The sequence below is a fragment of the Agelaius tricolor genome, unplaced genomic scaffold, assembly GCF_023055355.1.
Source record: "Agelaius tricolor isolate 1412-34295 unplaced genomic scaffold, bAgeTri1.0.p SCAF_5, whole genome shotgun sequence".
NCBI classification, from domain to species: Eukaryota; Metazoa; Chordata; class Aves; order Passeriformes; family Icteridae; genus Agelaius; species Agelaius tricolor.
The window spans coordinates 53,872,218-53,884,773 of NW_027269265.1; the positions used below are offsets into that span (position 1 = coordinate 53,872,218).

The window sequence follows — 12,556 nt, forward strand, 5'->3', positions numbered from 1 at the left end:
GTCTGGTCCTTCCAGTGACTGGGGGTCACCCAGAGGGTCTTTACCAGCATAAAGTGAAAATGACATCCTGGTTCAGTGCATTTCCAGCAGGATTGGGCACTCCTGGCCACGGTGACCAGTCCATGGAAGTGGGACCGGTGACAATCCAGGGGGATTTGAAGTTGGATTCTTGCAGATTTCATTTTGCAGAAGCTCCAATTCTTTTTGGCACCTCTTGTTTAAATGTTTTCCTGCTGGAAGAAGTCAATTAGTCTTTTGAATGGCCAGATTGCCAAAGGCAGTTGGGAAAACCAAGGAGCATTCCCTGCACATCTCCATCACTTCCACGTCCACCTGCAGCGAGTGGCTGAAGGACAGGAGCCAGCCCAGGACAGGCTCAGAGATGAGGCTTCCAGCCCAAACCATTCCAGGATGATTCCACCATCTCTCCCTGCATTAATTTTGTGTTGTTTCCTCTCAAATTTAAATTCCCAAATTTAGGCGATTTATTAAATGAACCATTTCAAAATTACTCAGATATATAAGAGGGAGCATCCAACACACAATAATCATTCTTTCATCCATCAAATCATTATTAAATTGGAAGCTTATTCCCTCATCTCTGTCCTTGTTTAGCTTTCCTGCAAATCCTTATGGTCCCACAGTTTCTCAGAGACATCAGCTGGGATTACTGGAAGGTTTGCTCTGCTGGAGAGCCAAGGGGAATTTACAGCATTTGTTCCTCTCCATCTTTGTCCCCTAATCAGGTTTCCCCCAGAATGGTGTTATGGGAGAAGTTTGGAATTACTAGAAATGGATCAGCTTCACAGTTTTCCCCCTCTGTTTTTCAACTATTTCAAAATTCTTGGAATTACTCTCAAATATGCCCAGGAAAATTCCTGTGAAAGGATCAATCAGAGGAAAATCATAATATAGATTCTCTACCGTAAATATATAATTCTCTCTCTCTCTATAAAATATATAATATACAATATATATTATATCATATATTATCTAATTATCGTAAATATTTCTCTATCGTAAATAGAGAAAACTGCCTCAGCAGCAGCTGGAATGATCCCATTGCTGCTCTTACCTGGTCTCCAGGTGCTCCTGCCCGAGCTCCCAACAGCCACTGCCATTCCTAAACAGGAGCCATGGAAGACGTTCCTGCTGTCCATGAGGGTGAGGAGGCACTTTGGGATGTTCTTGGCTGAGCAATCAGACAAGAGAGTGTCAATGATCTCGCGCTCCCTTCCAAGCCAAAGCAGCCCCTGATTCCATGGCATGATCAGCACCTCTCCCACTTCCATTCCAGAAACATCCTCCCACTCACCCAGGGCTTCCCCCCTCCTCTTTTTTTGCTCCACATCAGGGATGTGTGGCTGAGTGCCACAGGCATGGGAATTTAAAGTGTCCTAAAGGCACCTCCACTCACACTTTAATTTTAAGCCCTCTCCCACCAATACATTGGGATGTCCTCTTGTTAGGAACACCCCACTTCTGCTTCTTTAGGCAATTCCATGTGGGAGATAAAATAAATGTGGACCAAAGTTTGGAACGCAGCTTCCAAGTCAAGTTCCCTGCTAGGAAATTATTCCAGCTCTCTGCTCTCTGTTTAAACACAGCCTGGCCCTTCAGGGCTGCAGACTCTGAGCCACACAGCTTGTGAGCTGGCAAGTACCAGCAGCTGAGGTCTCATTCCAGCTGTACACAAAAACAGGGATTGGGGCTGCATTTGGATACATGCAGGCAGGTTTGGGTCACTTCAGAAAGCTTCAATCCCTGTTTTTCAGAGATTCCATCAGGGATAATGACCTTCCCACAAATACCTCCTAAGGCACATGAGAACCTGAGTAAGAAAATGGAATCAACCCCTTTGTTCCATTGGCCTCCCATCCCAAATTCCAGTGGGACAGACCAGTCCCTGTCCTTGGAAGGCAGCATCTCCTACCTGGAGCTGGGCCTTCCCCAGCCTTTGGGGGCCGCTGTCTCCATCCTCCCACGCCTCCTCATCTTCCTCCTCGCCAGGGTTGGCTTCCTCAGCCTGCAGAGCAAAGCCAGGGACGGTGCCCAGCCTGCTCATGCCAGCCTGGGCAGCAGGGACGGGCTGGTGGCACCTCTGGATGTCCCCCTGTGCCTGGCACCGTCCCTGCTCCGCGCCCATCCCCGTTCCTGCCTGGGCAGCTCCTTGGAACGGGATGTGAAAGCACAAACGTTTGCTCTGCTGGGGCTGGGACAGCAGAGACTCCCCCGGGGCAGGGGGCAAAGCTCCTGCTCCCACATCCTCTGCCTCCCACAGCCCTGCTGGGGCTGGCCAGAGCAAAGGAAACGCCTCAGCTCCTGCTGGAAATTCCCTCCTGTGCCCATCAACCCAGAGAAATCGGGGCTGCTCCATCCCTGGAAGTGTCCAAGGCCAGGCTGGATGGGGCTTGGAGCACCCTGGGCTGTGGATGGAATGGCAGGGGATGGAATGAGGTGATCCTTAAGGTCCCTTCCCACTCAAACCATTTGGGGACTCCAGATGATTCCATGGTTTCTCCATCCATCCATTTAGTATTGTTTCCTTTCAAATTTAATTTCCCAAATTTAGATTTATTAAAGGAATCACTAAAATATTATTCCAGGAATAAAAAGGGAAGCATCAAACATACAAGAATCATTCCCATGTCCATCAAATCATTATTAAGTGGAAGCCTCTTCCCTCATCTCTGTCTTTCTTCTTCTTTCCTGGAAATCCCGAGGATCCCACAGTTTCTCAGAGACATCAGCTGGGATTACTGGAAGGTTTGCTCTGTCAGAAATCCAGAGGGGTTTACAACATTTGTTCCTCTGCATCTTTATCCCCTAACCAGGTCTCTATAATGGTGGTGTGGGAGAAGTTTGGAATTGCTAGAAATGGATCAGCTTCAGTTTTCTCCCTCTGTTTTTCAACTATTTCCAAATTCTTGGAATTACTCTCAAATACACCCAAGAAAATTCCTGTGAAAGGATCAATCAGAGGAACATCCTGAGAAAACTGCCTCCAGCAGCAGCTGGAATGATCCCATTGCTGCTCTTACCTGGTCTCCAGGTGCTCCTGCCCGAGCTCCCAACAGCCACTGCCATTCCTAAACAGGAGCCATGGAAGACATTCCTGCTGTCCATGAGGGTGAGGAGGCACTTTGGGATGTTCTTGGCTGTGCAATCAGACAAGAGAGTGTCAATGATCTCGTGCTCCCTTCCAAGCCAAAGCAGCCCCTGATTCCATGGCATGATCAGCACCTCTCCCACTTCCATTCCAGAAACATCCTCCCACTCACCCAGGGCTTTCCTTTTTTTGCACCACATCAGGGATGTGCTGCCGAGTGCCCCGGGCATGGGATGCCTCAGCGTTCCCTGGGACACCTCAGCATTCCCTGTGGTGCCTCAACATTCCCTGGGACACCTCAGCATACCCAGGATGTCTCAGCATTCCCAGGGATGCCTCAGCATTCCCAGGGATGCCTAGAATTCCCGGGGGTGCCCAGCATTCCCAGGGATGCCCAGCATTCCCGGGGGTGTCCCAGCATTCCCGGGGTGCCCCAGCTTTCCCTGGGATGCCCCAGCTTTCCCTGGGAAGCCCCAGCATTCCCGGGGGTGCCCCAGCATTCCCGGGGTGCCCCAGCTTTCCCTGGGATGCCCCAGCTTTCCCTGGGAAGCCCCAGCATTCCCTGGGATGCCCCAGCATTCCCGGGGGTGCCCCAGCATTCCCAGGGATGCCCACCATTCCCGGGGTGCCCCAGCATTCCCGGGGGTGCCCCAGCATTCCCGGGGGTGCCGCTCCAGCCGCTCCCGCGCCGTCCCGGGCTGCAGTGCCGGGCGCTGGCCACGGGGCGGCAGCACCGGGCGCTCCCAGCCCGGCCGGTGCCGCTGTCCCGGGGCGGCCGCGCCTCTGGCCCGCCCTGACCCGGCGGGGCCGCGAACACCGCGGGCAAAACCCCCCGATCCCCTTGAATCCACCCTCCAAGGCACAGGATCGCAGCATCTCCTGAGCCAAAAGGGCCCCCGGGGAGCATCGAGTCCAAATCCTGGCCCGCACAGGACCCCAAGAATTCCCCGCTGTGCCCGGGAGCCTTGTCCAGAGCCCGGCTCCTCCCCCAAGATCCTGAGAACACAGCGGGGCTGGGAGAAGGATGACGGTGGGGGAGTTTTGTTTATATCTCGCTATACGATCGTTCTGTAGCTCCGTTACGTATCGTTATCGGTAACCCTACAATCAGTATGTCCCTTGTATCTCGCTATACATCCTTACACGTCGCTTTCACGGCGGCGGCTCCAGTGACCGACGGAAGCCCCGCCTGACCCCCGCTCCCCTTCCCGCGCTCAGACCAGGTTTCCTCCCCGGCTCCAGCCCTGGATTCCTGCGGCAGTCTCGGCTGTCTCGTTCCATAAAGCAAATTATTCACAGCAGCACAGAGCCAGCCCGAGCTGGTCCCTCCGCAGAGCACCGACCACCCCTTCCTTACCCCAAACTGTGCATTCTGTCCCCTGCACATTAACTCAGATTCTACCCCAAAATGTTCATTTTGGCCCCTACAGAATCCGCCCCGCAGCGATGCCGCGGGCCCCGCTCGGCCGAGGCAGCTCCGGTGTCCCCTGCCCGCAGCTCCCGCTGCTGCCGCCTTCCCGCTCCGGGTCCCGGGACGGGACAGCGATCCCTGTGTCGGGACAGCGATCCCCGTGCCGGGACAGCGATCCCCGTGCCGGGACAGCGATCCCCGTGCCGGGACACCGATCCCCCGTTCCCCGCTCGGGGCTGTCCCCGTTCCCCGCTCACCTCCGAGCCCGGCGCCGCCGCCCCCGGTGCCCCGGCCCGGCCCCGCCGCTCCCCGGGCTCCGCCATTGCCGCTCCCGGCTCCGCGCCTGCGCTCCCGGGGCCGCGGCGTTTCCTTCCGGGAGCAGCCCCGGCCTTGGCCCCGGATAGAGAAATATGTTTGTATTTTCAAAGCGTCTAGCTCCGTAACCAGAATTCCTTACAGTCTATATCCTGTCTATAACACAGCAGACACAGGCTTTTATTTCGGAATCAGTTTTTAAATGCATTAAGATTTCTCAGAATATACAAAAATGGGAATATTTGCAGTTTTCAGTATTTTTCACACAAACCCTCCATGAATTTTCAGGCCTTTTGGGGCTGTAACCTCCCTTTTTTGGAGGGATCTCACTCGGGCCCCCTCATCCCTCACTCACCGGGTGCTCCACCACAATGGGCTGTGCCAAGTGACACCATCACACTCCAGACTCCCCCATCCCTTTTTCCTCCCCGCCCATAGAAGGCACAGGGAATGTCCCTGAGGATGGTGCCTTGTCCTGGATTGTCCCACTGCAAAGTGCCTGAGGACAGCAAGCCCCGCTCAGCAACCACCAAACCTCCCGCGGGTTATCTGCACCATTACCATTCTGAATCCAAGTCCAGTAAACAAAAAGTTCCCTATCCCAGTTACATCCAGCACAGCAGCCAGCACACCCTGTCCCTGTTCGTCTCAGAGCAGGACACCTCCAGAAGGATTCTATGAGGGACAGGGTCAAAATTCCTACTACAATCCCAAAAATGAACAGGCTCAGCCTTCCCATCACCTCTGAGCCAGGAGACATTATGGCAGCAGGATAAGAAACCAGTTAGATGGGAATTTCTCTCCGTTCTCCTGAGCTGCCTGTGTCTGACACAGGCACTGTCCTTGAATTGCTTTCCCAGCAGGGCCCAGTATGACCTTCTCCACCAGTTTTCCTGGTACTGAAGTTACATTATCAAGGCTGGAGTTTCCTGGAAAAGTCCGAGCAGCTGGAGAATGTCCAGCCAGCAATGGAGCTCCTCAGGCTTCCAGGACCTTGGGTGGAAGATTGAGGTGGTTCCTTCTGGGACATACTGGGACGAATCCCATACAACATCACAGCCTCATGGATACTGACGTGGTCCAAGTGGTCCCCAGTGAACCCAAATGGAAAATCACTGCCCTTCCTCCCCCGCTGGACACACAGATAAGCCAGCAGTGCTTGGCAGAGCCAGGGCAGCTGGGGGAGGGCAGGTGACGGGACAAGGACACTGGGAACAGCTAAAAGCAGAGAGGACGCCCAGAGAGCCGAATTCCCACAGGACTCTGCCACCCTGAGTGGGCCAGTTGGCTCCAGAAGCATGCTTGGTGTGGCTTTGGGCATCGGGGTCCTGCTGGCCCTGCTGGGCTGCACAGCCACCGAGGACTGTGGTGAGTGTCAGCCGCCCACGGAGAACCAGGAGAGACCACGGATGGGACACAGGATCCCACTGACCTCCCCTCTTTCCAGTGGCCCCGCAGGATAAGGTCTCCCAGCTGCTCCAGCGCATGGAGGAATCTGTAAATTTCACGGAGCCGGCAAATCCCAGTGTCCTGCTGGCCATGAACCTGGCTGGGGGGGACAGGGACGGTCCCATCCACAAGTGGCTGCTCAAGGAGATCAAGGAGGAAGCAGTGAGGAGAGCCCAGAAAGGTAGGGAGGGAAAGGAGGGAAGGCACCAGCTCCCGGGGGACCAGGTTTCCGCCAGTTCTTGGGGTGCCCAGCTCAGCACAGCCTGGCTGCCCCCTTGTCCCCACAGGCATGACCTCGGGACAGGTGGCTCTGCACGTCCTTGCCCTCCTCTCCTCCTGCCAGGATCCCCAGCATGTCCATGCCCTGGAGCAGACCCTCGACCTGATCCGTGTCCTGCAGCAGAAAACAGATGAGGAGATGGCCAAACTGGGTTTGTTGGGGCTTGGGGGCCTGGGGCTGTCACTGTCCCCACACCCTGTCATCTTGCCACTCTTTGCTTTCAGAGGCCGAGGGGATTCCCAAAACCACCCTGTACAGCGTGGGCCTGGACACCCTGGCTCTGTGCCTGGCTGAGGTGGGCGGTGCTCAAGGGCCATCAGTGGCCCTGGCCAAGCAGGTGCTGAACCCCCAGAGACCCATCTCTGTGGGTAAGGAACTCCTCTGCTCCCACATTCCCACTCCTGCGGGCTATCCCGAGCCTTGGCAGTGACTCCAAGACCCCACAGACACCCAGGCCATGGTGGCACTAGCGCTGGCCTGCGTCTATGACCAAGTGGAGCTCAAAGACGTGCAGGATCTGCTCCAGGAGGCACTTTGGACAGTGAGCAACAGCTTCCTGGATGAGCAGGAGGAGAGGAATGGCATGATCGGGAATATCTACAGCATGGGGCTGGTCCTGCAGGTAGGGGAGGTGCCAGGGGAGTGTGGAATCGCGGCCACCTGGTCCCATTTCCAGATGTGTCATTCCACATCCCACCCGCTCCACAGGCACTGGAGGCCACAAGGAAGTTTTATGCCCCACGGCAGTGGGACTGTGCCCAGGCCTTCTCTAGGGTGTATGCCCACGACTACCAGCAGCCCATGGCCATCGCCCAGGTGCTGCCAGCCCTGGTGGGCAGGTCCTACCTGGATGCGGCTGGCCTGGACTGTGCTGCCACCAAGAGTATGTCCCCAGGCCGACAGCTGCCCCTGCCCCCAGTGCAGGGGACACACGGCGTTCCCAGAGGTACGCTGATCCCACCTGGAGTTGCCCAGACCCTGCAGGGATGATGTTCCCACCCTGTGCCCACTGAGGGTGTGCCAGGTGCCCACCCTGCTGCTCTCTCCCTGCACAGCCCCCATCCAGGTGCATTACTGCATCACCAACACGCTCCAGGGAAAACACTTCGACAACTGCACCTTAGTGGAAGTCCCAAGTGGCTCCACTCTGCTCCGGGTGATGGAGGAGGCAGCAAAGGAGGACCCCCAAACCTTTTGGTGAGAGCCAGGGTGGCTTTGGAGGTGGGATTTGCCATTTCCCCACCCAGGCCTGAGCCTCCTCATTCTCCCACAGCTTCCAGACGGAGCAGACATCCTGGGGTCCCTATGTGACCTCCATCCACGGGCTGGCTGGCAGCACGGAGGACAGGACCTTCTGGCAGTTCCTCAGTGCTGGGAATGCCCTCGAAGAAGGTGGGGGAGGGGGCCAGGGATGGTGCAGGGGAGCCTGAGGTTGGGATCTCCATGTCCCAGCCTCACTCATCCCTCTGCTGCAGGGGTTGGCACCTACAAACCACAAGATGGGGAGCACATCGAGGCCGTCTTCAGCAAATACTGATGCCACCAAGACACCCTGGACCCCTCCGTGGAGCAATAAAGTGACATTCCAGCATGTCCCTCTGTGTGTGTGTGTGTCTCTGGGAGATAACACAGCTCACATCCCTTCTGTCTTCCTTCCTGCTTAATTCCACGAGCTCAGCTCCACTCCTTCTCTTCCCCAGCACCACGCACAAGCACAGCCTCACCCAAACTCCATGGAGTCAATTCCCTCTTGGACATCCACAAAGCCTTTCCCCAGCAGCCACGGGCTTGTTGCTCCAGGCACATTGCTGTGCTTCAGTTCAACCTATTCTGATGCCCACACAAGCTCTCATGGCATGAACCAGATGCAATTATCTCCATTTGATTATTACAACCCCAATTAGCACCAGCCTCAGGCCAGCAGTTGCATTTCCCCCCCGGATATCCGCAGATGGTGGCCTGGGGTTGCAGCTGATCCTAATCTTGATTCTGTGACTCCATCTCTGGCCAGGAGTCACCAGCACCTCCCAGTTGGGTCCCAGCTGCTCTCCAGCCAGCCCCATTCCCTACTCCCACTGGGCCTTGTCCAGCCAGACCTTCAGCCTGGACCTGCTCCCAGCTGGACCCTTCCCACCCAAACCATTCTGTGGTTCCAGACACTGTCTCCAGAAGGAGCTGGGAGGGATGGGATCCAAACTCCTCCCAACAGCAAAAATCAGCAACCACCACCTTTCACAATCTCCAGTACATGTGGATTTATCCCAGATATCAAACCAGTCACACAGGAGCATCCTGTCTGACTCAACCCATGGTGATTGTGCCACCCTCCAGGTCCTTCCGTGACCACACAGATAGGCTGGCATCATGCAGAAGTGCCACAGGAAGTGAGGGTGGGCAGTGAGCACAGGATGGCACCAGGAGCAGATAAAAGCAGAGGGCACAGCTGGAGAGATGAGTGCCTGCCGGCCTCTGCTGCCCTGAGTGGATCAGCTCTTCTGAGGCCAGAGGATGCCCAGTATGGCTTACAGCATGGCAGTCCTGCTGGCCCTGGCAAGTGCCACGGTCACGCAGGGCTGCAGCGAGTGTCAGTCCTCCTGCAGTGGCACTGCGGACAGACTGGTGACACTGCACAGGGACGAGTGGATGATGCACAGGGCTCCTGGTGACCTGCCCTCAGTGGCAGAGGGGTGCCAGGCTACAGTCACCCACGACCACCTGGTCCAGAAGCTGCTGCAGCGCATGGAGAAATCTGTCAAGTTTGACGAGCCACCGAATCCCAGCATCCTGCTGGCCATGAACCTGGCTGGAGCCACCCATGGCCATGTCCACAACTGGCTGCTCCAGGAGATCAAGAAGGATGCAGTGGAGAGAGCCCAGACAGGTGGGGAAGGGAGAGGAGAACCCAGAGCAGGGGAGGGGGTGCACCTGATCCCAGCAGACCCCACATCCCATCCCACCACTCTGTCCTCTTGTCCCCACAGACCTGACCTCGGGACAAGTGGCTCTGTACGTCCTCGCCCTCCTCTCCTCCTGCCAGGACCCCTGATGTGTCCATGCCAGGGGGAAGACTATCAACCTGATCCCCATCCTGAAGCAGAAAATGAATGAGGAGATAAGCAAAAACGGTACACAGGGATGTGAGGGAAGGACTGGGGGGCCTGGGGGGTGTCACCCTCACTGCATCCCATCAGCTCCCCCCTCTTTGCCTTGCAGTGATCACCTGGTACACAGAGAGCCTGGACATCCTGGCCCTGTGCCTGGTGAAGGAATATGACTACCAAGATGCAGTCAAGGCTGTGGCTGAGGAGTTGCTGAAACATAAGAGCTCCCCCGATGTGGGTAAGGGAATCCTCCAGGCCTGCTGTGCCCCCTCCACTCCCAGAGGTGTCTCCGGGGCGCTGACAGTGACACTGGGGTCCCGCAGACACACGGGCCATGGCGGTGCTGGCGCTGGTGTGCGCCTACAACCACACAGACAAGCCGCATCTGATCCATGATGCACTAAAGGCGGTGACCAATGATTTTCTGGATGAGCAAGGAAGGCACAATGGCATGATTGGGAATATCTACAGCATGGGCCTGGCCCTGCAGGTATGGACAGGGGCTCTGGGGTCACAGTTCCGCTCCCAGGCTGCTTGTGCCACATTCCACCTCTTCCACAGGCTCTGGAGACCTCAAGTGAGTTTTACGCGCCTCGGAAGTGGGACCGTGCGCAGGCCTTCAGCGTGGTCTACAACCACGACTACCAACAGCCCATGGCCATAGCCCAGGTGCTGCCTCCCCTGGTGGGCAAGTCATACCTGAACGCAGGTGGGTGGGGCTGTGCTGCCACCAACGGAATGTCCCCACGCCAACAGCTGCCCCTGTCTCCAGTGCTGGGGACAACTGCAGTTCCAACCTGGAGCTGACCCCGTGGGGGTGACACTCCTGCCCTATGCCAGGCGGGCTGTGCCAGGTGCCCACCCTGCCCTTCTCCCCACCCGCAGCTTCCATCACGGTGCAGTTCTCCATCACCAACACGCTGAAGAATTACTTCCACTACTCCACCTCGGTGTGTGTCCCAGATAACTCCAAGCTGCTCCAGGTGATGAAGGTGGCAAGGAATGAGAAACCTGACAACTTTTGGTGAGAGCCAGAGGGTGGGAGAGAAGGGGAAGTGTTTGCATCCCCGCACCCAGCTCTGAGCTCACTCCCTTTGCCGGCAGCTTCAAGACAAAGAAGACATCCTGGGGTCCCTTTGTGACCTCCATCCACGGGCTGGCTGGCAATGAAACCGAAAGGACCTACTGGCAGTTCTTCAGCTGCTGGAGTCCCCTCCAGGAAGGTGAGCACCCAGGGGGGTGTGGGGCACAAGGGGCTGTGCTTGGGGACCTCCATGTCCCAGCCTCACACATCCCTCTGCTGCAGGGGTTGGCACCTACAAACCGAAAAACTGGGAGCACATCCAGGCCATCTTCAGCACCTACTGATGCCACCAAGACACCCTGGACCCCTCCGTGGAGCAATAAAGTGACATTCCAGCATGTCCCTCTGTGTGTGTGTGTGTGTGTGTGTCTCTGGGAGATAACACAGCTCACATCCCTTCTGTCTTCCTTCCTGCTTAATTCCACGAGCTCAGATCCGCTCCTTCTCTTCCCCAGCACCACGCACAAGCACAGCCTCACCCAAACTCCATGGAGTCAATTCCCTCTTGGACATCCACAAAGCCTTTCCCCAGCAGCCACGGGCTTGTTGCTCCAGGCACATTGCTGTGCTTCAGTTCAACCTATTCTGATGCCCACACAAGCTCTCATGGCATGAACCAGATGCAATTATCTCCATTTGATTATTACAACCCCAGTTAGCACCAGCCTCAGGCCAGCAGTTGCATTTCCCCCCCGGAAATCCGCAGGTGGTGGCCTGGGGTTGCAGCTGATCCTAATCTCGATTCTGTGACTCCATCTCTGGCCAGGAGTCACCAGCACCTCCCAGTTGGGTCCCAGCTGCTCTCCAGCCAGCCCCATTCCCTACTCCCACTGGGCCTTGTCCAGCCAGACCTTCAGCCTGGACCTGCTCCCAGCTGGACCCTTCCCACCCAAACCATTCTGTGGTTCCAGACACTGTCTCCAGAAGGAGCTGGGAGGGATGGGATCCAAACTCTTCCCAACAGCCTAAGAACCAGCATCTACCACCTTCCATCATCTCCAGTACACGTGGATTTATCCCAGACATCAAACCAGTCAGACTCAACCCATGGTGATTGTGCCACCCTCCATGTCCTTCTGTGACCACACAGATAAACTGGCACCATGTGGCAGTGCCACAGCTGGTGTAGGATATCACGTGTTCCACTGGAGATGACATTCCTGCCCTGTGCCACACGGGATGTCCTGGGTACCCAGTCTGCCCCTCTCCCCCCTGATAAATCCCATCTTGATGCAGTTCTCCATCACCAACACGCTCCACAGAAAACACTTATGCTGCTCAGTGCTTTGGTTGTTTGCTTTTAGTAGGATTCACAGGGTTCATTTTCTTCACAGTGTGTGGCACAGCCCTGGGCTTGGAAAGATGGGAATGCTGTGGATAACACAGAAATGGGTTGGTGGTTACTGAGAAAAGCTTTTCCTCCTGCAGCACCTTGCAGTGTCCCATGGGACAATCCATGTCCCCAGCTCTGTCAGCCAGGAGGTGAGACCATCATCCTCCTCCTCATCACTGTGTCCGACTTGCCTGAGAATGTTTCCATCTGTTCTGCTCCAGAGGGCCACCAGTGCCCACATGGAGCCCCTCGCCCCTGGAAGCGCTGGGGTGCCCTGGGGCCGTGAGCGCCGGGGCGAGGCGGGGCTGTGATGTCACACAGGTGTCCCACCCGCAGCACTGTGACATCAGCACGCTGTCTCTACAGGACACGTGCCACCACCCCTGGTTCCCAGTGCGGCCACGATGGGACACGGATGAAGCCATGAGTTTCCTGCTCCCCTCGCTCGTCCTGCTGGTGGCCAGTACGGCCATC

The 12,556-nt window shown here is 56.4% G+C and overlaps 2 protein-coding genes across 2 annotated transcripts; both read left to right on the forward strand.

The window, feature by feature from the left end:
- Nucleotides 1-5,983: 5,983 nt before the first annotated feature.
- On the forward strand, nucleotides 5,984-8,122 carry LOC139590508 (cobalamin binding intrinsic factor-like). The gene is made up of 9 exons (XM_071428183.1): nucleotides 5,984-6,203; nucleotides 6,283-6,465; nucleotides 6,572-6,715; nucleotides 6,789-6,932; nucleotides 7,011-7,186; nucleotides 7,273-7,510; nucleotides 7,620-7,761; nucleotides 7,838-7,956; nucleotides 8,040-8,122. The coding sequence occupies exons 1-9, from the start codon at nucleotides 6,134-6,136 to the stop codon at nucleotides 8,099-8,101; spliced, it is 1,278 nt and encodes a 425-aa protein (XP_071284284.1). The 5' UTR covers nucleotides 5,984-6,133; the 3' UTR covers nucleotides 8,102-8,122.
- Nucleotides 8,123-9,048: 926 nt separating this feature from the next.
- On the forward strand, nucleotides 9,049-11,090 carry LOC139590507 (cobalamin binding intrinsic factor-like). The gene is made up of 8 exons (XM_071428181.1): nucleotides 9,049-9,445; nucleotides 9,546-9,689; nucleotides 9,778-9,903; nucleotides 9,989-10,155; nucleotides 10,227-10,374; nucleotides 10,551-10,689; nucleotides 10,770-10,888; nucleotides 10,972-11,090. Exons 2-8 carry the CDS (start codon nucleotides 9,665-9,667, stop codon nucleotides 11,031-11,033), a joined length of 786 nt encoding a protein of 261 aa, XP_071284282.1. The 5' UTR covers nucleotides 9,049-9,445; nucleotides 9,546-9,664; the 3' UTR covers nucleotides 11,034-11,090.
- Nucleotides 11,091-12,556: the final 1,466 nt, after the last annotated feature.

Excerpts from the sequence above, each read along its gene's own strand:
- LOC139590507 (XM_071428181.1), top strand. The coding sequence starts at position 9,665 with ATGAATGAGGAGATAAGCAAAAACG. Across the intron at positions 9,904-9,988 it reads TAAGAGCTCCCCCGATGTGG|ACACACGGGCCATGGCGGTG; the intron begins GTAAGGGAATCC and ends GGGGTCCCGCAG. Across the intron at positions 10,156-10,226 it reads GCATGGGCCTGGCCCTGCAG|GCTCTGGAGACCTCAAGTGA; the intron begins GTATGGACAGGG and ends CCTCTTCCACAG.
- LOC139590508 (XM_071428183.1), top strand. The coding sequence starts at position 6,134 with ATGCTTGGTGTGGCTTTGGGCATCGGGGTCCTGCTGGCCCTGCTGGGC. Across the intron at positions 6,933-7,010 it reads CCAGAGACCCATCTCTGTGG|ACACCCAGGCCATGGTGGCA; the intron begins GTAAGGAACTCC and ends AAGACCCCACAG. Across the intron at positions 7,511-7,619 it reads GACACACGGCGTTCCCAGAG|CCCCCATCCAGGTGCATTAC; the intron begins GTACGCTGATCC and ends CTCCCTGCACAG.